We start from the raw sequence: 27,946 nt of genomic DNA, 5'->3' as shown, positions 1-27,946 counted from the left end.
CCAGGGCACATAGTCCTCACATTTCAGCTTCCAAGCTGAAAGGTTATTTTTCTTTCTATGCTGCATGGTCTAGGAATGATTTTAGGAGGTGCAGACTTGTCTAGCATCTGCACCCTGCTCTCGACTGCGTTGGCTTGTATCCAGAGGAAAGATGAAAGCCTACATGTATGGGGCCTAGTCGGTTGCAGGAGTTGCTGGGAAGTGCTAACTTGAGGGAAACACCAACTGCCTAACGGGACTCCACTCCAGATTGGGTCAGGTTTATTCCCCTAGCCAAGTTAAGAAAAAGCAACAAGCAAATTGAAGACAATGGGAATAAAAACTGGAGAGAGATGTAAAATAGACTGCTGATTCAGTATCACATGTTTTAGATTATCATAATCAAAATCTACCCCTCCTACTCCACATCCACTTCGCTAATTCCCTTTATATTTTAGCAAAAGAAATTCCATACTTGTCTTTCTTCGGTCTTTTTTCAATGAGAACAACATTGAATCCCTTGTTCTCTCTTCATGTGCTGTTTATTGACATCCTTGGCTCCCTTTGTTAAACCAGCTCCACAAAAATATTATGATTTTATATGCACATTACAGCAAATCATTGACTTTTCTTGATAACGAATGAAACATGATGAAGGGCAATGAATGTGAAGAACAATTACAATGCTTTGGAATAACAGTGGGAGTAATTGGCTTTTTGAAACTTATACAAAAAAACTTCAGAGAAACTCATTGTTGATGGAAACATCATCAAATGCTTAATGGAAAACTGATTTGGAATTTAAAAACGTACATGTAAAATGGAATTATCCTTCTGAGACAACCATTATCTGTGCAGTTAAAAGCTGTAAAAAATCTAATCCTTTCAAAATCAAATACTTTATGCAAGTATCTAGGCCAACTGAGTACTGAGGGAGTGCTACGCTGTGTGAAGTACTGTCTCTCAGATGGGATGCTTGATGGAAGTAAAAAATCCCGAGGCACTATTTTGAAGAAGAGCAGAGGAGTTATGCCCAATGTCCTGGCCAATATTTATCCCTCAATCAACATCACAAACACAGATTGTTTGGTTTATTATCACAATGCTGTTGTGGGAGCTTGCTTTGTGCATATTTGCTGCCCTGTTTCCTACATTACAACAGTGAGTACATTAAAAGTACTTATATAAAAGCAAAAAACTGCGGGTGCTGGAAATCCAAAACAAAAATAAAAATACCTGGAAAAACTCAGCAGGTCTGGCAGCATCTGCGGAGAGGAACACAGTTAACGTTTCGAGTCCGTATGACTCTTCAACAGAGAAAGTACTTCTTAGTTGTAAAGTGCTTTGGAACATCCGGTTGGTCATGAAAAGCACTATATAAATTGTTTTTTTTTTAATGATCAAGATAATAGCTGGTACAGAAGCTTAGACATCTTTAGCAACTTTTGAGAAGGTTCTTTTAGAACTTGGTGCTAGTTTGGCTTTTTGTACTTGAAACATAAAACATAAAAGTAACATAGATCGTCATTTCATGAATACCACCTACTTGCAAGCACAAAGGTGACTCCTCAGGTGCTTTAGAACTATGGAGCAGAGTGAAAATATATAGCAGGATGGAGGAGGGACTGACTGATAACATTGTAGAGCATCAAAATGACTAGTTGCTAATCCAAGCAATCAATGCATCTTTAATTAGTAACTTTCAAAGGAGATCTGCACAAACTAAATTGCTGAATGCTAAATGGTATTTTATATCAAAAATAGTAAAGATAAATATGTTCACAATGGACAGGCAGCTAAAAAGATGGCTAAGGAAAAAGACTTGGGTCAATTTGGGGGGGGAGGTGTGGGGTGTGGGGGTCCACCACTGAATGTCAGAAACATCCTTCTGCTTAAGGCTCCTTTTAATAAATAAATCGAGACCCCGTGACATGCACAGGACCTGACCCCAATTGCCATTTTAGGACAGAATTGGTTCGAGTGTGCACCATGCACTTTCAGACCAGACTCACTTTCAATTGAGCCAACAGGGCCTGAAAAGCCAAGTCCGGCCTCACAAAACAATTAGCTGGATCACTGCTCCACTGGGGTCCCCACCCTGCAGCCAGTCACTGACAAACTTTGCAAAGATAAGTCTCAAACAGGTGTTAGGCTACTTATTTGCAAATGGCAGGAGGTACCCCTCTGGCATAGACTGAGCGCACGCACAACCTCTGCCATATTGGAAGCTTGGGTGTCCGTTTTACGTAAAATGGGCCTAAATGAGTGCGATAGCACCAAATTTCTAGCCCATTGTGTCACATCTGAATTATGACAAACCAAATGTTTACATAAATAAACCAGATAATTGACCAGAATTTGTAGTCAAAACAACAGTGAGGCTAATGGTACAATTTCAGGTGTTGGGCAAACACACAGTTAAACACAGATATTCAAGAGTTGCTGTCTCAGCTGTGCCACTACACCATTAGGGTAGCAAAAATAGCATCTCGCTGACCGCCTCACCAACGAAAGGCATTGATTGGTGTGAAGATGCTGTACTTGCGCTGTGGATATGAACTAAACTCAGCACAGAAAGCCAAGTCCCCTTGTTTTAAGCACAAGTCCCCTTTTAACATCATGATAAATGTTAATTATTGTTAATAAACCTCTCTAGCACTGAAAATTAACTATTACAAATGTGGAGTTCCATTCTTTCGTGTTTTAATTGATAGTGGAGATTTTAAAAATGTCAAATTTAAAATTAAATTTTTTTCTTTTTACTTATCCTTTAGGTTTCTCTCAATCCAAATTTTCTTTCTCTCCCTTTATTTCTCTTTCTGTACCTGAATTAACATTTAATGCACCCATTTTAATTTACACTTCCCTCTTTGTTCTTATTTCATAATCCCTTAAACTGATTGGCAAAAGATACACAAAGTTGTTTATACTGGTCTCACTCAAGTTGCAGGTGCCTAGTTCTCTTGCTGTGATGTTGGCAGCTCACGTTTTCAGCAACTTACGATGCAAATTTTAAAAAAATCTAAATGTGTAAGGGCAAGTCCAAGAGCAGACAATGTTAGGTGCCCTGCTACAGCAAATTATGACCCTATATTTGGTTTCTGAAGTCCACATATCCAAAGCTTTGCTTTTTTGCATTCTGATTGGGTGAAAGTAATGCTACAGGTGTCACATTTGTTTGCTCTCTGAACATGTAAGCGTGCAAATTTCACTGCCTGTAAAACAAGTAACTAATAAAACACAAACTACGTGTAGGAAATAGCCAGAAGCTTCCTGATCTAAATTCCCGGTGGAGACTCCACGCCAGGACCACACATTCAGAAGATTGACCCTAACATCCCAACTCAGATAGGAATTCACTTCAAAAATAAAAATACCTGGAAAAACTCAGCAGGTCCGACAGCATATGCGGAGAGGAACGCACTTAACGTTTCGAGTCCGCGTGACTCTTCAACAGAACGGAGTGTGTTCCTCTCCGCAGATGCTGTCAGACCTGCTGAGTTTTTCCAGGTATTTTTAATTTTGTTTTGGATTTCCAGCATCTGCAGTTTTTTGCTTTTACCTTAGAAATTCACTTATCTGCCCTCATTAGTTTTAGCGATACAATCTCTTGTACTCTCACTGTTGTCCTGGATGACATCTTAGCTATCTTAGCAGATGGGCTAAACTTGGGATTTTCTCCATCAGTGTTGTGCAGCACCACACCAGGCAGCATATACAACTACTGAGTCATTTGGGGGGGGCTCTACTTATTTTTGAATGGTCTTTATTATTATTTGCCACTAGTCACCTTGGAGATATGTGGGGTGGAGGAAGCTTTAAAGGTCGGCCTTTGCTTCACCTTTGCCCCAGATCCAACCCACTCCGCCGTGAGTATAAATTCAGAGGGCTCCCTCAGCTCAGCGATGTTCCGGGGAGACGTTTTTATAAAAATTAAACGTTTTAGTTTTGAAAGAAGTGAATCAACTGTTTAGTTTTCATTTGGTTGTTAAGAGCAAGTGCTATTTTCAACTTCGGGCTCCCTATTACACAAAGGACATTAAACTCATAGAAAGTGCTCAACATAGATTCATGATGATGATGCTAGGGATGAGAAACTATAGTTATGACTAGAGATTGGAGATACTGGCACTATTTCCACTGGAGCAGAGCAGATTTAATCAAAATTTTTAAAATTATGAATGGCTTTAACAGAGCAAATAGGGAAAAACTATTTCTTCTTGATTTGCTGCTGAGAATCTCATTCCTGCTTTGTTATTCGTCTACTCCAATGCTCAACTGGCCGCCCTCCCCTCTTCCATCCATCATACATTTAAGCTCATCCTAAACTCTGTTGCCTGTATTGTATCTGATTATGCTTCTATGAAGTGCCTTGCTACGTTTCACAGTCAAAAACGCTATATAAATGCAAGTTGTTAGGGAGCCAGTTACAAGCTGTTGTCAATTCAAAGCTAAGAAAGTGAGGAGAGAAATGAGAAATGTCTTTATGTGTAGGGTTGTAGAAATATGGAATGCTTTTCTACAGTAAGCGTTTGAAGCAGATACCATTTTGAAGAAAACTGAATACATTTCTTAGCAGAGAAAGAAAGAGCACCATGGCAAGAAGGTAATGGGATTAGCTTTGGATTGCTCTAGCAAAGACCAGCACTGACACAAAGGGACAAATGGCCTCCCCCTGTTCTTTAAACTACTGAGTTGCAGGTGAGCTGGGGAACAAAAATAGGCATCAATCTTCACTTTCAGAAGTGTCTGGCCTATCATAGATAACACTGACAGTAGTCACAAGATGCAAGTATTCCCAGGCAACTAACTCCATTTTGTTTATCAAGTAGTGGGAGCAGGTGTAGTGTGAGGAAAAGGAGGGAAAGGAAAAGTATACATCATTAAAAAGATTAAAGCTTTTTAAAACTTCAAAGGCCATCTAAAGTTATTTCCTGAGAATGGACCAGTACCAAATCCAAAACAAAAACAGAATTACCTGGAAAAACTCAGCAGGTCTGGCAGCATCGGTGGAGAAGAAATCAGTTAACGTTTCAAGTCCTCACGACCCTTCGGCAGAACTGAGTATAGTTAGGAGAGAGGTGAAATATAAGCTGGTCTAAGGCGGGGGGCGGGGGGAGAGAGAAGTTGAGGGTGGGGTGATTGTGGGATAAGCAAGCAGTGATAGGAGCAGATAATCAAAAGATGTCAAATCCAATTGGTTTGCTGTGTTCCAGTGAAAACAGTGCCCTTCCCAAAGGTCAGGAACCAATAGGGTCAAAGCTACTGCAAAATTGTAGTGTCATGTATAGAGATACTTATTTTTACTGGTGTTACCATTTTGTGTAGGCAACTGTGCTTACGGTGTGAGACCACTGGAAGAGACAGCACTTATACTCACTAAGTTCCAACATCAGCATTTGTAAGACATTCTTCTGTCTGTTATTTAAATAGCGGCATTAAAATGAATTAAAATGTCTGTGAAAGTAGCTGACAAAGCATATTACAAATACGTTATGGTAAATAATAATTTCTAGGCAATAGCAGTTCATCAAGAAGCTGACATGTAGTTATTAACAGTTACAGTATATTCATCTTTATAATATAAATTGCTACAAGTATTACATATTAAAACTGTAACTGACAATATATTACAATAATTTTTGCTCCAGTTTTCAACGTTTCACAATTTCTAATAAAAATCCAAATTATTTACATTCCTCAGTGATCTTATAAAATGAGGTTTTTTTTTTAAAAAAGATTTAATTTGAAAGAATTCAGTTTTAAAATCATACAGCTTAATAAATGAGCCTCAAAAAAAACAAAATACCATTGTAAATTATTTCTGAATGAAGTTATTGTAATTAATAGACACATTTTTCCTGATTAACCAGTAAAATCAATCGGTGTAAAGCAAGCACTTTCTTTTAACTGCTTTTTCATCACAATTAGTATCAGAGCATCTGAACGTGGTCGGTACTGAACAGCATCTTCAAAGAAGTGTACCCATTTTGTTTTTAGTGCTGTTGATAATTAAGAGGAGCTGGATTAAATACTAATTTCCATCAGTAGTAATTGCATCATACTGGTTCTGCTATTTAAAATTCACAGTTATCACAGATTTCTCACTTTAAATCTACTGAACAATTTACAAACATGACAAGTAAAAGAAATTAAAACTATGCTGGAAGAGGCATCCTTCTTAGTTATCTTATTATGATCACTAGTGAAGGTACAGAGGTATAAATTGCCTTGTGCGACTTGAAAAAAAATCATACACGTGTTCTTGGGATGAGAGCGTCGCTGGAAAGGCGAGTATTTACTACCCATCCCAAGTTATGTTTGAGAAGGTGGTGATGGATTTTCCACTTGCACCGGTGGAGTTGGTAGTATACAGGTACTTTCCACAATGCTGTTTAGGTAGGGAGTTTGAGGATTTTGACTCTACATCACGTCAACAAAAAAGAAAAATCAGGCCGAGTGCAAAACAGGCTGCCAATTTTCTTGCCTCCATTTTACAATACCACGCAAGGCTAATTTATGCTCCATAATTTTTATTTAGGGAAACTACTGAATTTCAAACTCAATTTGAATTATATGTAAGGAAGAAAATTTGCTTTGGTGCATTTTGTACAATTCTCCAGTTAAAAATGTTTTGATGTTACTGGTTGAATTATCAGAGGAAAATTCAGTGCACATTTTGTAATGTTCCAGAAGCCACTTCTTTACAGTACTCTTGACAGCAGCACAGAATAGTTATTTCAAATAAAAAGCACACAGATTTATAAGAAAATTACAGTCAACTTTGAATGTTAAATGAATGAAAGATTTATAAAGGATAGCACAGGTGCCTTGAGAGGCAAGAGAGAGAGAAAGAAAATGAATATGAATGAGTAAAAGACTGTCTTTGATCCAACCACCACAAGGATCATGTTCCATCAGAAAAACAGCTGTCCAAACATCACATCTGAACTGTACAGACTGGTTCTGAAGCATCCCATATGTCACTTGAACTGACTGCATTAGTGCTCCCTCCTAAAGCAAAACATACATTTCAGGGTTATTAGTTACTGTTTGGGTAAAGAAAAGTCAGCTCAGCGAACTAAGCAAGCTAGTCAACACAAAATTTCAAAATCTTTTCTGACCAGAAAACGCTATGAATTTCCATTATTTTCAAATGCTGTTCAACTGGGAGACAGTTAAAGGAAAAAGCAACTCAAAGAGCAAGTACGATACAGGATACCACACGTAATTATGAATGAATGAATAAACGTCATGGAGCTTTTTCATATGCTAATAAATTCAGCTAATGTTTTCCTATCAGTTAAGTGCCATTCATACAAATCTCCAGGTCGAGAAACAGAGGACTCCAACATAAGGTGAATGGCAAAAGCATCAATGCCAACATGAGGGAAAACTTTTTTTTTACATTGCGCATTGTTAGGATCTGGAATGCACTGCCTGAGTGTGTGGTGGAGGCAGATTCAATTGTGATTTTCAAAGCGGAGTTGGAAAAACATCTGAACACAAAATATTTCCATGGCTATGGAGAAAACAGTGTGGGTGGGACCAGCTTTGACTGAGTATCAGTGCAGAACAAATGGTCTCCTTCTGGGCTGTAACCATTCTCTGATTCTATGAAAACGACTCTATGTGTTTAATATTAAGAAATTTTATGTTGTTCTCTTCACTTCCCTGACACCCTCAACCACCCAATCCTCAACTAATTCCCAGCAACAATCTGAACAAAAGCTCAGAGGCACATGATGCAGCAAGTCTTCTGCATGGCAGGTGTAATCAGCAGGAATCTGTCCTATTTGATGGTCTAATATGTTTTCTCTTGCGACATCCACACACTTTAGCATGGAAATATTGTTAACTGCAAAACATTCTGCAGAATTCGTTGATTTCTTTTGTTGCAGATTTCTACCAATTTTGGAGATAACCATTGTGCAGTACAATTCAGTTACCTTTGAAAGCAGTGCGCCAGAGGTTTACATATGGACAAGCAGAGATCTGGAAAATTGCTTGTCCAGAATATCTATGACTTAAAGGAGGAAATATCTCTTGAATAATTGGCATATCAATATGGCTGTAACCAATGCTGTAGCTTATGCAGTACTAGTTAAAAATGGAAAAGGTGATCTTATGTGTTTCTTGTAGATTCACAGGGCAACTTCTTCCTTTAACAGTCACAGTTACACAAATATGGGCACAAAGGAATGAACCAGCATTCATATAGCGCTTTAATCACATCCGCACTTCATACCCAACTGATTTTTCTTAAAATGCAGCCGCCGTGAAGTAGTGTGTGAAGCAGCCAATTGGGCACAGCAAAGTCTCAGAAAAAAAAGAATGATCAGAGGACCTTTTTTTTAAAATAATATTGGTTATGGGGGGAATTTTGACCAGGACAGCAAGAGAATTTTCTTAAATAAAAACAAAATGCTGGAAAAACTCAGCAGGTCTAGCACCATCTGTGGAGAGAGAAACAGAGTTAACATTTTGAGTCCGTATGACTCTTCTTCAGAGCTAAGAAAATAATTTTCTTGTTCAATTATCGCTAAGCAATCTTATCTGTCGAGCTGGGCTTATAGTCTTGTGTGACAATACAACAGTCCCACAGAACTGACTGAAGTGTTCATTTGGAATATTTGCTGAGGCCTACAATGGGTATTGAACCCAAATACTTCTGGTGCAGGGATGAGAACACGACCAACTGAGCCAAGATTCAGTAAAAGGGCATGAAAGGTGGAATTGTGATGCAAACACCAAACAGAAAGATGGCCAACTGCAAAAATAAAAGCTCATCTGCAAATCAAACTAATTACTGACATTTATATTGATCAAAATTCTCTAATTCACATTATAGATCACAGGCAATCCCCTGAAGTCTCTATATTTCTAAACTCCTTAGCTGTGCATTCATTGTCAGAAGAATATTTATGTGCAGTAACACACTTTCTATGGTTGCTTGGTCAGTTCCCCCTCTCCAGTATTGCTATGGGTACAAGAGACTCACTCATCTACCAGACTTAGAGAAATCTGGGCCCAGCCAGGTGAAGGAGCTCTTCCCTAATTCTTTAAGAAGTACAACAATAACAATTTATATTTACGTACATATAAAATGTCCCAAGGCATTTCACAGGAGCAACATGAATCACAATTTGATACTGAGCCACATAAAGCAATATTAAGGCAGATGACCAAAAACTTGGTCAAAGAGGTAGGTTTTAAGGAGTGTCTTAAAGAAAGACAGGAGACGGGTAGAGAGGTTTACAGAAGGAATTCCAGAGCTTAGGGTCTAGGCAGCTGAAGGCACGTGAACCAATGATGAAGTGATTAAAATCATGGATGCTCAAGAGGCCTAAATTATATGACTGCAGAGATCGCAGGAGAGTTGTGGGGCTGGAGGAGATTACAGAGATATGGAGGGATGAAGTCATGGAGGAATTTGAAAATAAGGATGAGAAATTTAAAATGAAGTCGCTGCTTAACAAGGAGCCAGTGTAGGTCAGCAAGCACAGGGGTGATAGAAGAACAGGACATGGTGCGAGTGAGGACATAGCAGCAGAGTTTTGGGTGACCTCACGTTTACGGAGGTTAGAATCTAGGAGACCAGCCGGGAGCGAATGCATTGAAATAGTCAAGTATAGAGGGTAATAAAGATATGAATCGAAAATATTAATGGGACATTAAAATAACACTGAAAAAAAATCCTTAAAATATTAAATATAGTACGATGAAGGTAGAACCTCACTAACCTTCTGAATCTTTCGATTTAAAACACCAAATATGCAGGAGCTTTCAGAAAGTTTATCTCAAGATGATTTTCCTTCCAGGATACAATGACACATATTACAAGTGAGCAGACTCAAATTTCAAGCCTTAATTCCCTCTGACATGCCACTTTGCATGTCTTTTGTCTAATAGAGGTTTGAGGAAGTCATAGAGGAGAGACCTGAGTACGTCTAATAAGGGAAAGGAAGAGGGGTTGGTGGGATAATTAATGTCCTGTATTCTGTTCTCACTCACAGGTATATACATGAACACAGAGACATCACACACTGGATTTTGCATGCATGTTCTCATTCAAAGTATGTCCTGAATTTAGCATTCCAATGCTTGTTAGGCGTATTTTGAATGCAATCCTAGTGTATTGCAAAAAAAAAGTTATTTAAATGACCGCACCCTTAAATGTTTCCTTCTTGACAGACAATAACTGAACATGGGTTCTCAATGTATTCTCAAAAACTCCTCCAAAACGACCCAACAATTGATTACTTTTGTTACACTTCTAAACTACCAAACCACTGACCCATTCTAGTTCTATCTGAGGAGGTTTGCTCATCAAGTAATTGGATTGCATCCCCCACACTAGGGTGTTTGAACATGAACTCTATGGTAATATTCCGGGGCAATGTGAAAAGAGTGCTGCATTGATGGAGCTTCAGGTGAGATATTAAACCAGGGCCTCATCTCCCTGTTCTATTCATTCATATGGATAGTAAAGATTTCTATGGCATAAGTTGGAGAAAACAGGGAGTTCTTCTGAGCATAAACACTCGAACAGCCCAGGTGAGTCGAAGGACCAGTTTCTGTGCTGCAGACTCGAGGTGTCCTGGCCAACATTCCTTCCTTAACCAACACCATCAAAAACAAATTAACCATTCTGTTATGACCATTCATCAGTATATTATTTATAGGGCATTGCTGGTGCAGGATATCTGCTGCTTTTGCATATATAACATTCTGCCTTAGAATCACAAGTCTTCCTGAAACATGTTCAAATACGATAAATATCACAAAGCATTACCTGTATTTAGGAGAAAATTGTTTCCCATCTTTCCACTAGATTCAAAGGGTTCCAGGACTAGAAACACAACAGTACAAAATCAGTTAGATACATATCTAATTCAGAGATTGCAAGTAATCAAATAAATTAGATTTCTTAGTTTACCTATGGAAGCAATTTGATCTTTAAAATTCTTTTCATGAGTTGTGAGCGTTGCTGGCCAGGTCAGCGTTTATTGTCCATTCCTAATTGCCCATGAGAAGGTGGTGGTGAGCTGCCCTCTTGAACCGCTGCAGTCCACGTGGTGTAGGTACACCCACAGTGCTGTTCGGGAGCGAGTTCCAGCGACATTGAAGGAACATTGATTTAGTTCCAAGTCGGGATGGTGTGTGATTTGGAGGGGATCTTGCAGGTGGTGATGTTCCCATCCATCTGCTGCCCTTGTCCTTCTAGGGGCAGAGGTTACGGGTTTGGAAGGTGCTGTCGAAGGAGGCTCAGTGAGTTGTTGCAGTGTATCTTGTAGATGGTACACATTGCTGCCATTGTGCATCGATGGTGTAAGGAGTGAATGTTTAAGGTGGTGGATAGGGTGTCAATCAAGCAGGCTGCTTTGTCCTGGATGTTGTCGAGCTTCTTGAGTGTTTTTGGAGCTGCACTCATCCTGGCAAGTGGTGAGTACTCCATCTCAGCCTCCTCCAGAGGTCCCCAGCATCACAGATACCAGTCTTCAGCCAATTCGATTCACTCCACATGATATCAAGAAGCAGCTGAAGGCACTGGATACTGCAAAAGCTATGGGCCCTAACAATATTCTGGCAATAGTACTGAAGACTTGTGCTCCAGAACTTGCCGCACCCCTAGCCAAGTTGTTCCAGTACAGCTACAACCCCGGCATCTACCCAGCTTTGTGGAAAATTACCCAGGTGTGTCCTGTACACAAAAAGCAGGACAAATTCAACCCACCAATTACCGCCCCATCAGTCTACTCTCAATCATCAGAAAAGTAATGGAAGGGGTCACCAACAGTGCTATCATGCAGCACTTGCTTCGTAATAACCTGCTCACTGATGCCCAGTTTGGGTTCCACCAGGGCCACTCAGCTCTTGACCTCATTACAGCCTTGGTTCAAACATGGACAAAAAAACTAAACTCCCGAGATGAGGTGAGAGTGACTGCCCTTGGCATCAAGGCTGCATCAGTAGCCACAGTATTTATATGACTAGTATGGCATCAAGGAGCCCAAGCAAAACTGGAATCAATGGGTATCAGGGAAAACTCTCCATTGGTTGGAGTCATACTAGCAGAAAGGAAGATAGTTGTGATTGTTGGAGGTCAGGCATCTTAGCTCCAGGACATCACTGCAGGAGCTCCTCAGGGTAGTGTGTTCGGCCCAACCATCTTCAGCTGCTTCATCAATGGCCTTCCTTTCATCATAAGGTCAGAAGTGGGAATGTTCGCTGATGATTGCACAATGTTCAGCACCATTCGCGACTCCTCAGAAACTGAAGCAGTCCATGTCCAAATGCAGCAAGACCTGGACAATATCCAAGCTTGGACTGACAAATGGCAAGTAACATTTGTGCCACACAAGTACCAGGCAATGACCATTTCTAACAAGAGAGAATCTAGTCATCTCCCCTTGACATTCACTACTATCAACAGCCTAGGCGTTACCATTGACCAGAAACTGAACTGGACTAGTCATATAAATACTGTGGCTACAAGAGCAGGTCAGAGGCTAGGAATAGTGTGACGAGTAACTCACCTCCTGACTCCCCAAAGCCTGTTCACCATTTACAAGGCACAAGTCAGGAGTGTGATGGAATACTTCCCACTTGCCTGGATGAGTGCAGCTCCCACAACACTCAAGAAGCTTGACACTGTCCAGGACAAAGCAGCCCACTTGATTGGCACCACATCCACAAACATTCGGTCCCTCCACCACCGACGCACAGTAGCTGCAGTGTGTACCATCTGCAAGATGCACTGCAGGAATTCACCAAGGCTCCTTCGACAACACCTTCCAAACCCACGGCCACTACCATCTAGAAGGACAAGGGCAGCAGACAGATGGGAACACCACCACCAGGAAGTTCCCCTCCAAGTCACTCACCATCCTGACTCGGAAATATATCATTATTCCTTCACTGTCGCTGGGTCAAAATCCTGAACTCCCTCCCTAACAGCACTGTGCGTGTACCTACACCACATGGACTGCAGCAGTTCAAGAAGACAGCTCACCACCACCTTCTCAAGGGCAATTAGGGATGGACAATAAATGCAGGCCCAGCCAGCGAAGCCTACATCCCATGAATGAATGATAAAAAAAACTTGTGCCTTATAAATGGTGAACAGGCTTTGGGAGTCAGGTGGTGAGTTATTCGCCGCAGAATTCCCAGTCTCTGACCTGCTCTTGTAGCCACAGTATTTATACGGCTGAATAGTTAACAATGTAAGGCGAGCAAAAATTTATGGTTAGCATGTTATTCAACATTATAACTAAGCCTTGTTCCACATAAGAACATAAGAAATAGGAGGAATAGGTCGCACAGCCCGAGTCGACTCCACAGCTCAGTAAGTTCATGGCTGATCTTCCACCTCAGCTACACCTTCCTGCACTATTCCTATATCCCTTAATTCCCTTAGATTAGAAACATCTATCGATTTTAGACCTGAATGTACTCAACAACTGAGCAGCCACAGCTCTCCGGGGTAGAGAATTCTGAAAATTTACAACCTCTGAGTAAAGAGATTTTTCTTTATCTCATTCCTAAATATCTGACCCCTTATCCAGGGACCATGACTCCGAGTTTCTAGTCTCTCCAACCCGGGGAAACAGGCTCTCAGTATCTACTCTGTCAAGGCCTCTCAGAATCCTATATATTTCAAATAGATTGCCTCTTATCCTTCTCAACTCCAGGGAGTATAGGACCAATCCATCCTTAACTGAGACTCATATATGCAGCCCATCCACCTGAATATTAAAAGCCTGAACCTATTGGAAATCTACCAGTCTCAGGTGGATGTTTGGTGAAGCCATTTTTTTGGAGGTTTTGGGAGATCTTGTGTGGGATCTCCATTATTTTTGCTCCTTCTTCCCTCCATCATCACAAACAATGCACATATCCAACAGAAAGATCTGGAATTTTGTGCAATCTCTGAATTGCCCAGGACTATCTATTTTTCCTTCTTAGGCAGGCCCTTGGGATTTCGGATGACTCTGGTTCTGAAATAGCCGATAATGACGTCCCCTCTGGACGTCATTTTAATCTGGACCTCTACAATATTTGTAGCATTTCCCTAAAATCCAAATCCTGTCCATTTCCATCTCTGGTCACCCTGCCCTCCTCTTTGTTAAAAAATCACACATCTGCACCCCAGACTCTGCTCCTCCACAACCTTCACCATTGTTCCATTGAGTTTATACTCACACTCCTTGGCTTCATCTGTAAATGCATTACCTCTCACTTCTCTGCACTAAATTGCACCTCCGCCTTTCTGCTAACCTGTCTGAGTCCTGACGAAGTATTTTAGTGATTCTTGCCCCTTGTTTTGTGCCAACAGTAAATTTCAGTATCATGCTCCCGTGCAAATCACCTAACAAAGGCGGACGTAGTATTTAATGGAATGGAAGCTTAAAAGAATCAAGTCCGACAATTAAAATTTTACTGCTACTGCACTAGAAGTGGAAGGGAAATGTAAGATGAATGTGATGGCATGACCATCTCAAGTTTTATTTCTTCCTCCAAGAATAGATCTTATTTTTCTGATGCAGAATCTTTTTTTTTCCCTGTAGAATTTTGGGGAATTTTGTAGTAACCAGGTAACATTACTCCTACTTTGATGTATAGCATGGAATTTCACAATATTTGGAAGTGAACACAAACATAGTTTCATTTAAAATGTATCAGATTTTTAGTCTTTCTATTAAACCCACTTTTTCAGTTATATATGAGATCACAAAATATCATTGCTTACCGGAACCTCTTTTTAAACGTTTTCTTGCTAGTTTAATTTGATCTTGGAGAATCTGTATCCAATCCTTTGGTCCAGGAAGTCTGTCAATCTGATTTAATCTGCAATATTTTTCTGTGAAAACTGAAATTATTTCATTTTGGTTAACTGAATGCTTCAAATTTATGTTAGTGAGAATATGGGAAGTGCTGTTGGATCTATGCAATGTAAAAAATCTATTAAAATATAAAAATACAGCCATAAAACACACTGAAGAGACAACTTTCACAAACAAACAAGAACATTTGCTTGTCTCCTCACTATGGGTAAATAATGCCAGTTGTTCTTAATCATCCATCTTCAACTCCAGTAGTTTCTTTCTACTGGGTAAATGGATGTGAAATTAATCTGAAAGACACACCAGCATTATCATTTAAACCTGTCAATTATTGTATTGTGAAAACAAACAACTGCTTGATGTTTATTCAAGAACATCCATGCTAGACTAATCCCTTAGTACTGACCGAAATTTAATATAAAGCTTGATTGACTCTATCTAAATACATGGTTATAAACACCTCTGTCAAATCTCCTCATAGCCATCCCTGCTCTAAGTGATGGCTTCAGTCTTATCGATGTTGGAAGAAGTGATTACTAATGTCAAACAGCCTGACAGCTGAGCTGCTCGTGGGTGAAGAAAAGTGCTGAGAGGTAGACCTGGGCATACATTTGAAAGTTGATCCCATGCCTTGTAACTGAAAGACATACATTCCCTCAGTACTGTACTGGAATGTCAGCCTAGATTTTTGTGCTCAAGTCCTGGAGTAGGTCATAAACCCTTCTGATTCAGAGGCATGAGTGCTACCCACTGGACCACAGCAGGCATGACAAAAAACAGTGTGTCTCCTGCCAACACAAGATGGTGGTCTGCTCATGCATGGAAATCTACTGTCATCATTCAGTGGTGCCCAGACTGCCAGTATGAGTCTATGCATGCGCAATTAAAAGCTGCATGGCATGGCGATGTCAGAAGGATCACACCTGCTTGAATTTCAAAATTCGGTGGTTCCCGGGGAATGTGTCAGGAGGCACAGGACGTCCATAGGGAGTGTTGGGCAGTTTTTATGGGGGGTCCCCATCCACTCCTGCTCATCCCCATCCCCTCCCTCCTCTCCCTGGGCAAACACGCTCAGGGAATCCCATGTCAATGCTTGTTTACGCAATGGCTATTGTGATCAAGCGCATGCTCCCAAACGCTTTCTCCAGGCTTTATGGATGGCAGACAGAGTACAGTTTTCACAGCGAAACCCAATGATTTATCATCCCTCCTTGTTCCACAGGCAACTCTGCAATTATTCCTTACAAAAATATACTTTTTTCAAGGTTCTGATTACTAGCAGCTGTGATTCATTCCAGCATGCTGGTCCCCATGACGGAGAGTGTGCAGTGCCTTGCCTTAAATCTGTGTCTTTCCTTTATGTATGTTCCAATTTAAATAACCCACAATGGAGGAGTACAAATCCATACAGTTTCACATTTCTTTTCGCCTGTCCGTTAAAAGGACGCCGCCGCCCAGCTGTGATGATTTCAGCGGCGCCATCTTTGGTCCTGGCCGCTGCCTACTCAGGTGCTCCAAATGATGTCATGGAGCGACACGCTCTAATGCACATGCTCCAAGCACGCACGGCGTTGGCAGGAAGCACAGCCGATAAAAAATATACATTCACCAGCCGGTGGACTTTATCCCCCATAATGAGAAAAACGTGCCCCATGTTCTGCATAATATAGCTGAGTAGAGTAAAAACTTTGACTGAATTGGGGTAAAAAAAAAAATTGTATATAAACCTATTGAGCATTCTTACACCAATATTCACACAGATAAGTGTGCCAAGTAAATTGCGGCTCAATGATAGAACTCTTGCCTCTGAATCAGAAGGTTGTGGATTCCAGAGATTTAAGCACATAATCAAAGCTAACAGTCCAGTGAGGAGTGAGAGTCCGCTGCACTGATGGAGGTGCTGTCTAAGGGGACAGTAACATGATGGTAATGATACTGGACTAGTAATCCAAAGATCTGGAACTAATGCTCTGGAGGTATGAGTTCAAATTGCACCAAGGCAACTGGGGGAATTTAAATTAATTTCGGAATAAAATGCCAGTCTCATTAACAACGATCATGAAACTTCTAGATTGTTGTTGATCAATATCCTACAGAGGAGGAAATCTCTCATCCCTACCCGGTTTGGCCCACACGTGACTCCAGACTCTTAACTGCCCTCTCCAATGGACTAGCAAAGCCACTCAGTTGTATCAAACCTCTACAGAGAAAAGCACTGTGGATGTACCTACACCACATGGACTGCAGCAGTTCAAGAAAATGGCTCACCACCATTTTCTCAAGGACAATTAGGATTGGGTGGTAAATGCTGGCCTAGCCAGTGACGTCCACATTCCAAGCACAAACATAAAAATGTGAGAAGCAAATGATTAATTGAGAATCGCCTCAGAAATCCACTGAACTCCACACTTGCACATTTATTACTAAGCATAGAGTCAAAACAAAGCAGGCTTAGTGACCTTCAAGTCAGATATGTAATGTACAATTTCTCGAAATTTGCAATTGCACGAGGAAAAATGTCAGGGTAAATAAGTATAATTTGAAACTATTTTCTATTAACGTGAGCTGGATGAATAATGTAATCTTGGATGCAGATGAACTGTTGTGGACAGTCTAAGGCAACTAGTGCCCACAACACTTTAAGAAACAGAAAGTTGTTGGTGATACCCAATGTCTTCATGATAATATAGCACTATTCAGTGCTCTGTGTATATTCGCAGGACTAGGCATGATGGCATATACAAGAAGTAGTTCTGAAGCTTGATCTGACCATTAAAATTATTCCTTTCAATGCCTATCGTAGGCAATCCGGACATTTGTATTCAAGGAAGGATGCACCGTTTGATCAAAATATATCCTTTTAAAATTACCTTTTATTGCTCCCACAATGTTTTGATCAAGACCCTTTCTATTGTCATTGGCTCCTCTTTTTCTCTTTCCGTTCGGAAGAGAGTTGGCCAGCGTCCGGTCATCAAAGAAAGCAGAGACAAGTTTCCGAAAAAGTAGGCTTCCTGAACGGGAGTAGTTTAGTAATATGGACTCCAGTTGAGACTTGGGGATAAAGACGTCATATCCTTCTGCAAGCCGGACCTCTGGCTACAGAAAAATAACAGGAAATAAAGTGAAAGTTTCCCTTTGGTTTCACTGTGCCTCCCTCCATCGCCCCAAAACCCCTAGCACATAAACAACCTCAAAAAACGCAAGTTAAAAAACTGCATAAACTTGAAGCATTGTTGTATTCTGCCATTACAAGAAAACCTTCTAGTTAAATTTCAAAAGACTTGTTTAAAAAGACAAATAGGCTTGTAATCTTTCTTTTCCACCCATTTTAAATCTGCTTTCAAACTTTCCCTTTCAACTGAAAATGAAAATAAACATGGCAATTGTCACTAGCAAGATCTCTCTACAACAAGTTGTTCGGTGTATTTTTATAAGCCAATAATACGGAGAAAGATTAACTATTCTTCCACACTATCATTACACCAGAGTCGTCATTTTATGAGACAGGTTTTCTTCTGTTATTGTTTCTAAGCTCCAAATACTCTGTCCTTCATGCTGCCCACTTTACTCTGCTGAACACAAGCTCCATCTTACTCAGAATGAGACGTCACTGAAAACAGTAACTGTGACTTTACTGTGTTCAATCCAAGATACGTTACACTCACACTCCTAACTCCTTCTTTCTCAGGGTCTCAGTTTTCCCTTTCTGAAACAGTCTCTGTGGCTTTAAAACTCCATCCAATCTTGGTCGTGCCCTTCACTATCGTCATAGACCTTTCTCATTTTTTTTTATTCGTTCTATCATGGGATGTGGGCCTCACTGGCATTTATTTCCCATCCCTAGTTGCCCCATGAGAAGGTGGTGGTGAGCTGTCTTCTTGACCCACTGAAGTCCATGTGGTGCAGGCACACCCACTGTGCTGTTAGGGAGTGAGTTCCAGGATTTTGACCCAGCGACACTGAAGGAACGGTGTCATAGTTCCAAGTCAGGATGGGGTGTGGCTTGGACGGGAACTTGTAAGTGGTGATGTTCCCATGTATCGGCTGCCCTTGTCCTTCTAGGTGTTGGAGGTTGTGGATTTGGAAGGTACTGTCAAAGGAGGCTAAATAAGTTAGAGTCATAGAGTCATACAGCACAGAAACAGGCCCTTCGGCCCATCGTGTCTGTGACGGCCATCAAGCACCTATCCCATTTTCCAGCACTTGGCCCATTATCCTGTATGCTATGGCATTTCAAATGCTCATCCAAATAATTCTTAAATGTTGTGAGGGTTTCTGCCTCTATCACCTCCTCAGGCAGCGCGTTCCAGATTCCAACCACCCTCTGGGAGAAAAAATCTTTCCTCAAATCCCCTCTAAACCTCCTGCCCCTTACCTTAAACCTATGCGCCTGGTTATTGACACCTCCGCTAAGGGGAAAAGTTTCTTCCTATCTACCTTATCTATGCCCCTCATAATTTTGTATACATCTATCAGGTCCCCCCTCAGCCTTCTCTGCTCTAAGGAAAACAACCCTAGTAAAAAGCAATTAACACTATCTTTTTGTTTTCAAGAGGACTGAAACAGTGCCAAAATATTTGGTTAAGAATGGGTTACAAAGCTTGAATACACTATAGAACATAATAACTTCTTTGCCACTGAACCATGGAATGTCAGCTGTGCTGCTAATGACTGAATAGCAAGGCACATATTACTAGATCATTATCCTGGAGTTTTCCCACATTACTTTCGAGAATTGAAAAGCATTTCGTGGACTTTTATCTATAGTTATTTATCACTCGAGATTAAATTAGCTTTTCCCTATTTTGGATCAAATTTCAGATCATCTGAGAAAGGGGCAGATTTGAATTGGGCAGAATGGCCTGATCTTGTTCCACATTTCATGATCAACTGGTCCTGCAAGTTTGAGCCCTGCCTCAGTATTCCACCCAGTAACCATGATGAGAAGCTGTAAACATGTAAGTCTAAGAAACAGCTGAAGCTCAGGATCAAATTCAGCACTGTCTCTAGGGCAGAATCCAAAAGTTACTCCATCCCACTCATCACCTCCCCACTCCAAAACCCCAAAGAAATACTGAAATTATGAGATTCTATTGTGAAAAAAGGTTTCCATAATCAACTGGATATATTTCAGCCATGTTCTAAAAGAGGAAAGCTCCATCACAGATCCGATCCTGTAAGCAAATTGATCAGAAACATTTCCATTCATTGATGTACGATCTCCTGCTACCCATGTGCAGACAGATTCACAGCTAGCACTGCACAACAAGCAGCTGCTATCAGTTGAATTTCATCCTTTCTTACCTCTTGTGGAGGTTTTAACTCTGCTTGGTGCACACAGTTCCATGGATGCTAACTGTCCTTTATTACCTTGCTCAACCTGCTAATCTTTAAAAATGCACCCTAGACAATTTTACCAATTTGCATTCTAAATTGGGCCAATTTGATTAGGAATCATGTTTCCGTAACAAATGTTATAATCAGTCTCTTGTTTCCAAGCGATAGCAACAACTGGGAAAAGCTATCGCACCCACCAACTAGCCAGAACCAAGCACACTAGAACCAAACTCCTTTAAGTAAACCAGTAGGATCTCAAGTATTATACTCATTTCAAAAAACACATTTGCTGTTTTGTATTTAAACATTTTTCTGAAATTAAAATTTACATTTTTTCCACGGGGTATTATATCCTCACTTTTATTTGACGAAGAGGGACAAAGAGGGAGTATGAAAACAGGTTACCAGCTGACCTTAAAAAGAAATTCAAAAGTCTTTTGTAAACGCAAACAGTAAAAAGGTAGCCAAACGAAGAATAAGATCAATTAGGGACCAAAAAGATATTCTTGTGGATGTAAAAGGGGCTAAGGAAATAGACGAGTGCTATACACCAGGCTTCACTCATGCTAAGAAGATGGATGCCATTCTGAATGCAAGCTGCCGACTTATCACAGTTTGTTTAAAACCAACAAACACCAACAGCCTATATATCCTGGCGGGTATCACTCCCCCTGATATAAGAAGAACGGTAGCCAGCAAGAAAAAGCGACTCCATCAAACATCAGATGAGAGGCACCCTCTACATGGTCATACACCTACACCCAGCCGCCTAAAGTCAAGGAAGAGCTTCATGAACAGTGTTGTTCCATCACAATCAACTCCACCTGAAGCCCCCATCGCCTTGTGGAAAGACCAGCTCGCCAGTCTCGAACAACCCCCAGCGATGGAAATTCTACCGGATGAAAGCCTTCCCCCAGGAGCTAATTGCAACTGGGCAACCTGGAAGTGCCTTAACAGACTTAGGACTGGTATAGGTCATTCAAATGTGTCACTAAGCAAATGGGGATATACAACCAGCCCGACAACATGTGAATGTGGAACTGAGCCACAGACTGCAACATTTCCTGCAATGCCTATCGCTAGAGGAACCCTGCACTGTTGCAGATCTTGCCGAATTCAACAACAAGGCGCAAAAATGTGTCCAGTTCTAACTGGGCCATGTATAGACTGTCCGTGGACACGATAAGAAGACGACCAGAGAAGAGGGTGCTGCCAATGTAGCAGTAAAGGAGTAGACCAAAGTGATATTGGATAGAATAAAAATAAAGAGGTATTTAAAAGTTTGGCAGACCTCAAAGTAGAAGAGCCATTCAGATACATCCCATGTTACTTAGACAAGTAAGAGTGGAAATTGTGGAGGCTTTGGCCACAATCCCCCAATCCTCTTTAGATATGTTCCAAGTGGTGGATGAAATGGCTTCTGCTCTCAAGCCTTTATACACAAAGGATAATATCAGAGATCACATGAACATAGCAAGCCTATGGCAAGCCACAGTGCACAAAGACACTTCTCTCCAAACATCCCCCATCTGATTAAAGAAAAAACAACCTGCATACATCATCATTTGCAGTTGTAAGTCAGGCATATACATTGTCTACAATGAAAATCATCATGCGTGTATAGAAAACTTTGTTCATTTTAGGCTGTCAGAGCACTGGAGGAATGCTAATGTTCCACCCCTGTTTAAAATAGGGAAGAGAGATAAACCTTCCAACTACAGGTCAGTCAGCCTAAAGGTGGTGGTGGGGAAACTTTGAGAGACAATAAGCTGGGACAAAATAAGTCAGTACTTGGAGAACGGCTGATAAATGAAAGTCAGTGTGGATTTCTTTGGGGTAAATCATGTTTGACTAACATGATCAAGCACTGATGAAGAACAAAAACAAAAAGCTAAAAGCTACTGCGGATGCTGGAAATCCAAAACAAAAACAGAATTACCTGGAAAAACTCAGCAGGTCTGGCAGCATCGGTGGAGAAGAAATCAGTTAACGTTTCGAGTCTTCATGACCCTTCGGCAGAACTGTTCTGCCGAAGGGTCATGAAGACTCGAAACGTTAACTGATTTCTTCTCCACCGATGCTGCCAGACCTGCTGAGTTTTTCCAGGTAATACTGATGAAGAACAGGCTGATGATGGTAGTGCAGTTGATGTTGTGTACACGGGCTTTCAAAACACAATTCTAAAGTACCACATAATAGACCAGTTACAAAAATTAAAGCACATGGGATTAAAAGGACAGTGTCGGTTTGGAGTCAAACTTGGTTAAGGGACAGAAAGCAGAGAGTAGAGTTGAACAATTATTTTTCATACTGGAGGGATGTACACCGTGGTGTTCCCCAGCAGTTGGTAATAGGGCTACTGCTCTTTTTAATATATTAAGACCTGGACTTGGGTGTACAGGATATAATTTCAAATCTGAAGTTGGAATGAAACTCAGAAATGTAGTAAATATTAAGGATGGTGTCAGACTTCAGGAGAACATAGATTGGTAAAACGGGCGGACGTATAGTAGATGAAATTTCACACAGAAGTAGGAAGTGATACTTGGTAGGAAGAATGAGAAGAGGCAATGTAAGCTAAATTGTATAATTTTAAACAGAATGTGGGAACCTGGGGATCTATGTACTCAAATCTTGGAGGTGGCAGGACAAGTTGAGAAGGCTGTTAATAAAATCTTTAGTATTAGAGGCATAAAGTAGCAAGGAAGTTATGCTAAACTTTTATAAAACACTGGTTAGGCCTCAGCTGGAGTATTGTGTTCAATTCTGAAAATCACACTATATGAAGATGTCAAGGCCTTAGAGAGGGTGCAGAAGAGATTTATTAGAATGGTACCAGTGATGAGGGACTTCAGTTCTGCGGAGAGATTGGAGAAGCTGGGATTGTTCTCCTCAGAGCAAAGAAGCTTAAGAGGAGATTTGGTAGGTGCTCAAAATAATGAAAAGGTTTCAATAGAGTAAATAAGGAGAAACTGTTTCTAGCGGCAGAAGGTTCAGTAACCCGAGGACACAGATTTAAGATGACTAGCAAAAGATTCAGAGGCGAGATGAGAAAACCTTTTTTTAAAAAACATGGCAAGTTGTTGTGATTTGGAATGCGCTGCCTGAAAAGGAGGCAAAAGAAGATTCAATAGAGGTACACTGTCGCAAAACCAACAACCTCGGCACCGAGGCCGTGCTGGATTTCAGGTCGGGTGGTCTGGGCCATGGGCAGTTCAGATCAAGCCGGGTCCGGGTGGGATCAAGGTTTGCCTGGAGCGTGGGAATAGACTGGCGCGCAAGTGACGAAGGGAATAACTAGCCAGACGCCACACCGAGACAATGCAGCACCTAGCTGCATTGTCCAGGTTAAGTTTTTTTTACTTTTACTCAAGTAAAATTGATGCATGGAACATTCAAAAGATGTCTAGTTTTCGGACAACTCCAGTTTTTGGACAGCCGGATTTGAGACACTACTGTAGTAACTTTCTAAAGAGAATTGGATGAATACTTGTAGAGAGAAAAATTCATAGGGCTATGTGTAAAGAACAGGGGGTGGAATTAAAAACAAAAACAGAATTACCTGGAAAAACTCAGCAGGTCTGGCAGCATCGGCGGAGAAGAAAAGTGTTGATGTTTCGAGTCCTCATGACCCTTCAATAGAACTGAGTAATATTAGGAGAGGGGTGAAATATAAGCTGGTTTAAGGTGGGGGGGGTGGGGGGAGAGAAGTTGGTGCTTGCTTGTCCCTACAACCACCACCCCCCGCCACCAACTTCTCTCCCCCCACCCCCCCACCTTAAACCAGCTTATATTTCACCCCTCTCCTAATATTACTCAGTTCTATTGAAGGGTCATGAGGACTCGAAACATCAACACTTTTCTTCTCCGCCGATGCTGCCAGACCTGCTGAATTTTTCCAGGTAATTCTGTTTTTGTTTTGGATTTCCAGCAGCCGCAGTAGTTTTTTGTTTTTATATAGGGGGTGGAATTAGATAGCTCTACCTAAGAGCTGGCACAGGCACAATAGTCTGAATGGCCTCCCCCTGTGCTGTATCATTCAATGATCCTAACATTTGGCTTTGCTTTCGAGAAAAACTGAATTCTGTCAGGATTTATATTACATTGTGATGCTACACATTTTGCATTATTGTTCCCAGGAGCCACAATTACAAATTAACAATGCGGCATAATAAATAGATATCTTCTAAAGGCCTTTGAGCGAAGTATAATGGAAAAAAATTCAAAGCAAACGGAATTGAATATAAATTCCACACTGTGTAGATAATGTACTTATGTGCATACACTGATTATTAACAGAACCTTTCCAGCACTTCATTTGTAGTTAATCAGTGTGGCAATCTCATTATGAAGAACCTGAATAATTTATTAAACACCTGATGTGTGTTTTAAAAATCCCTATTCAGTTTGTACATATCTAATCGTTTATTATGTAAGGTAGATCATGTCTAACAATCATCTGAGATATCTGCATTCCTCTAATTCTGGGATCTTGAGTACCCCCGATTTCAATCACTCCACTATTGGTGGCTGTGCCTTCCATTACCTGAGCCCTAAGTTCTGGAATTCCCTCCCTATACCTGTCCCACTCTCTAGTTCTCTTTCCTCCTTTAAGATGTTCCTTAAAACCTACCCACCTCTTTGACCAGGCTTTTGGTAATCGGCCCTAATTTTTCCATGGTCAGTGTCAAATTTTGTTTTATAATCCTCCTGTGAAGCACTGTGGGATGTTTTATTCTGCTAAAGGTGCTATATAAATACAGGTTGTTGTAACTAATCCAGTTGAGTTTTTTGAGATCACCAGCATGGTGAATAGAAGACTTTCTGTGGGCGCTGCATTTGTGTAATTCAAATTATTTAGGAGTTGATGTTGGGTAACCCTTCTTCATGCAAAGGATGGTAAAAGCATGGAACATTGGGCCTGACCTTCCGAAGAGTGGCAATCAGAGTCGGATTGCCAATCTCCTCCTACTTCCTTACCTTGAACTTTTATCAATCCTGTCTTGCCCAACCTTCTGACACAGGCTGGGCGAGAACAGTGCAGGACATTGCGCTGCTGAATTGGATGGAAGGAGGCCACGCCCCCCTTTTTTTAACGGCACCAGCTGAGTTTAAAGCTCCAGCCACTTTCAAGCCAGGGAGAAAGTAGGTTTGTCGGGTGAGTGGTGAGGATTTGGGGTGGAGAGGTCGACCAGTCAGGTAGGTTGGGGGATTCTGTCAGTCAGGGTGGGGTAGGGGTTCGGCCAGTTTTGGTGGGGGGCGCGGGGGCTGGGCACTCAATGGGGGTGGAATGTCTGCCTGTCAGGGGGTGGGGGGATGTCAGCCAGTCGGGGTGGGGGTTGCTGGCCAGTCGGGGAGTGGGGTGGTCATGTTGATTGTGGGGCGGGGCTGCTCGGGTCGGATTGGGCCAGGCCTGGAGGGGGGTGGGGGGGAGTCCTGCGGGGGAGGTGGGGTGGTGTAGGGAGTCCTGTGGTTTGGGGGGGGTGGGAAGTCTGGTGGAGGGGACAATCCCATGGCGGGGGGGTGGTGTAGTCAGGGGGTAGGGGGAGTCCCCTGGGGGTTCAGAGGTGTGGGGGAGCCCTGGGGGGTCGGTCTGTGCAATAGTTATCCAGAAGTTAGAAGTGGTTTTAATTTGTCTAACATTTTCTGGGTAACTATCGATGTAACGCATTCGGACCCATCCAAAGTTTGTGATTTAAATTACAATTTTTGGATGGTCCCCAGTATAGGACAATTGCCATGCACACTATACCTGGGAATATCGGCGGAGAAGAAATCAGTCAACGTTTCGAGCCCTCATGGCCCTTCAGCAGAACTGAAGCATAGTTTCAACAAGGGAGAAATATAAATTGGTTTAAGGTGGGTGGGGGGGAAGAGACACATTGAGGGTGTGGTGTGAGCAGATAATCAAAAGATGTCAGAGACAAAAGGGTCAAAGAGGTGTTGAAGGTGGTGGTCTTTGTCTGAGAAAAGTGCTAATTAAGAATGCAAGACAGGATATTCAAAGTACAGCTCTAGTGGGGGTGGGGTGGAAAGACTAAAGGTTTTAGTTTTAGATTTTAAAATAATGGAAATAGGTGGGGAAAGAAGAATCTATTTCCATTATTCTTCTTTCCCCACCTATTTCCATTATTTTTAAATCTAAAACTAAAACCTTTAGTCTTTCCACCCCACCCCCACTAGAGCTGTACTTTGAATATCCTGTCTTGCATTCTTAATTAGCACTTTTCTCAGACAAAGACCACCACCTTCAACACCTCTTTGACCCTTTTGTCTCTGACATCTTTTGATTATCTGCTCACACCACACCCTCAATGTGTCTCTTCCCCCCCACCCACCTTAAACCAATTTATATTTCTCCCTTGTTGAAACTATGCTTCAGTTCTGCTGAAGGGCCATGAGGGCTCGAAACGTTGACTGATTTCTTCTCCGCCGATGCTGCCAGACTTGCTGAGTTTTTCCAGGTAATTCTGTTTTTATTTTGTTTTGGATTTCCAGCATCCGCAGTAGCTTTTAGCTTTTTGTTTTTACCTGGGAATATCCTGGTTCCCCAGTGCATCTTTAGGGTACCCCCCCCAACCCACCAATATGATACCCCGGAGCTCGAATTTTACAGCCCATCCACAAACACTGGATGCTAGCTCAATAATTTTAAATCCACGATCGATAGATTTTTGCTAACCAAGGGTATTAAGGGGTTTTGGAGTCAAGGTTGGTGGACTAAGTTAAGATCCAGGTCAGCCTCAATCTCATTAAACGGTGGAACAGGCTCATGGGGCGAATAGCCTACTTCTGCTCTTATGTACACTTCCAAAAGGCATTTAATAAGGCTCTGTACAGTTACAGCGGAAGTGAAAGCATTCAGAATTGGATGTAATATTGTGCCATGGGTTTGTAATTGGCGAACAAACAGGAGCCAAAGAGATGATATCTCTTTCACTGATGGGTGGGATATGACAAATGGAACTTCTCTCGAAATCAGTTCAAGGGCAATGGATAGGTCGATAAATAAATGACTTGAATGAAAGGAGAGAGAATAGTATGTTTTCAGATGACACCAAGTTAGGTGGCATAGTAAGTTGTGTCGATGGGAGAAGGAAGTTATAAAGGACCATTGGCAGATCAATGAATGGGCAAAACTATGGAAGAAAGAGTTCAACATGGAAAAATGTGAGGTCATCCACTTTGGATCAGAGAAAGACACATCAGAATACATTCTTAATGGTGAGAAAGGTGGGACTGCGGAGGTGCTAGGGGATTTAGATGTTCATGTACACAGGCCATTAAAAGCTAAGCACACAATTACAAAAAGTAAACAGAATTGCAAAAGGAACGTTGGCCTTTAAGTGCAAAAGTGAGGAAGTGATGCTTCAGTTGTACAAAACCCCATCTGGAGTAGTGTATTCAGTACTTGGCATCAAACTTCAGGAAAGATATACCCACCTTAAAGCGGGGGACAGCACAGATGCACCAGAATGATACCAACTTTTAAAAGGCTAAATTAGGAGGATAGGTAGCAGAAACTTGGCTTTCCCTTGCATTTGGAAAGTTTAGGGGTGATCTAATCAAGATATTTAAAATTATAAGGCAATTCATTAGGCTAAATACAGAGACACAATTAACTCTGGTGGTAGAGTCTAGAACAAAGTGCATACTTTTAAAATTACCAGTGAGCAAATTAGGAATAAAATCAGGATTTTTTTTTAAACACAAAGGGCAGTGGGAATCTGGAATTCATTTCCCAAGAGGCTGTGGACCTTGCGTCAATTGAAATTTGTCTTCTT

General features: G+C 41.3%; 1 protein-coding gene across 4 annotated transcripts in view; it reads right to left on the bottom strand.

Annotated features, from left to right (window-relative positions):
- Positions 1-5,525: 5,525 nt before the first annotated feature.
- Positions 5,526-27,946, bottom strand: part of bend7 (BEN domain containing 7) — a 50,091-nt gene continuing 27,670 nt past the window's right edge. For all 4 annotated transcript variants that reach the window (XM_078552942.1, XM_078552945.1, XM_078552943.1 and 1 more), the window contains 4 exons: positions 17,696-17,921; positions 14,732-14,851; positions 10,775-10,831; positions 5,526-6,993 (listed from right to left, as the gene is read on the bottom strand). In XM_078552942.1, coding sequence (XP_078409068.1) covers positions 6,920-6,993; positions 10,775-10,831; positions 14,732-14,851; positions 17,696-17,921 — 477 coding nt within the window. In that variant the 3' untranslated portion in view covers positions 5,526-6,919. The remainder of the gene's footprint in view (positions 6,994-10,774; positions 10,832-14,731; positions 14,852-17,695; positions 17,922-27,946) is intronic.

This window comes from Cetorhinus maximus, chromosome 12 (genome assembly GCF_964194155.1).
Source record: "Cetorhinus maximus chromosome 12, sCetMax3.hap1.1, whole genome shotgun sequence".
In the NCBI taxonomy this organism is placed as follows: domain Eukaryota; kingdom Metazoa; phylum Chordata; class Chondrichthyes; order Lamniformes; family Cetorhinidae; genus Cetorhinus; species Cetorhinus maximus.
Note: the sequence above shows the minus strand (reverse complement) of the source record. Positions and strands in the feature narration are given on the sequence as shown.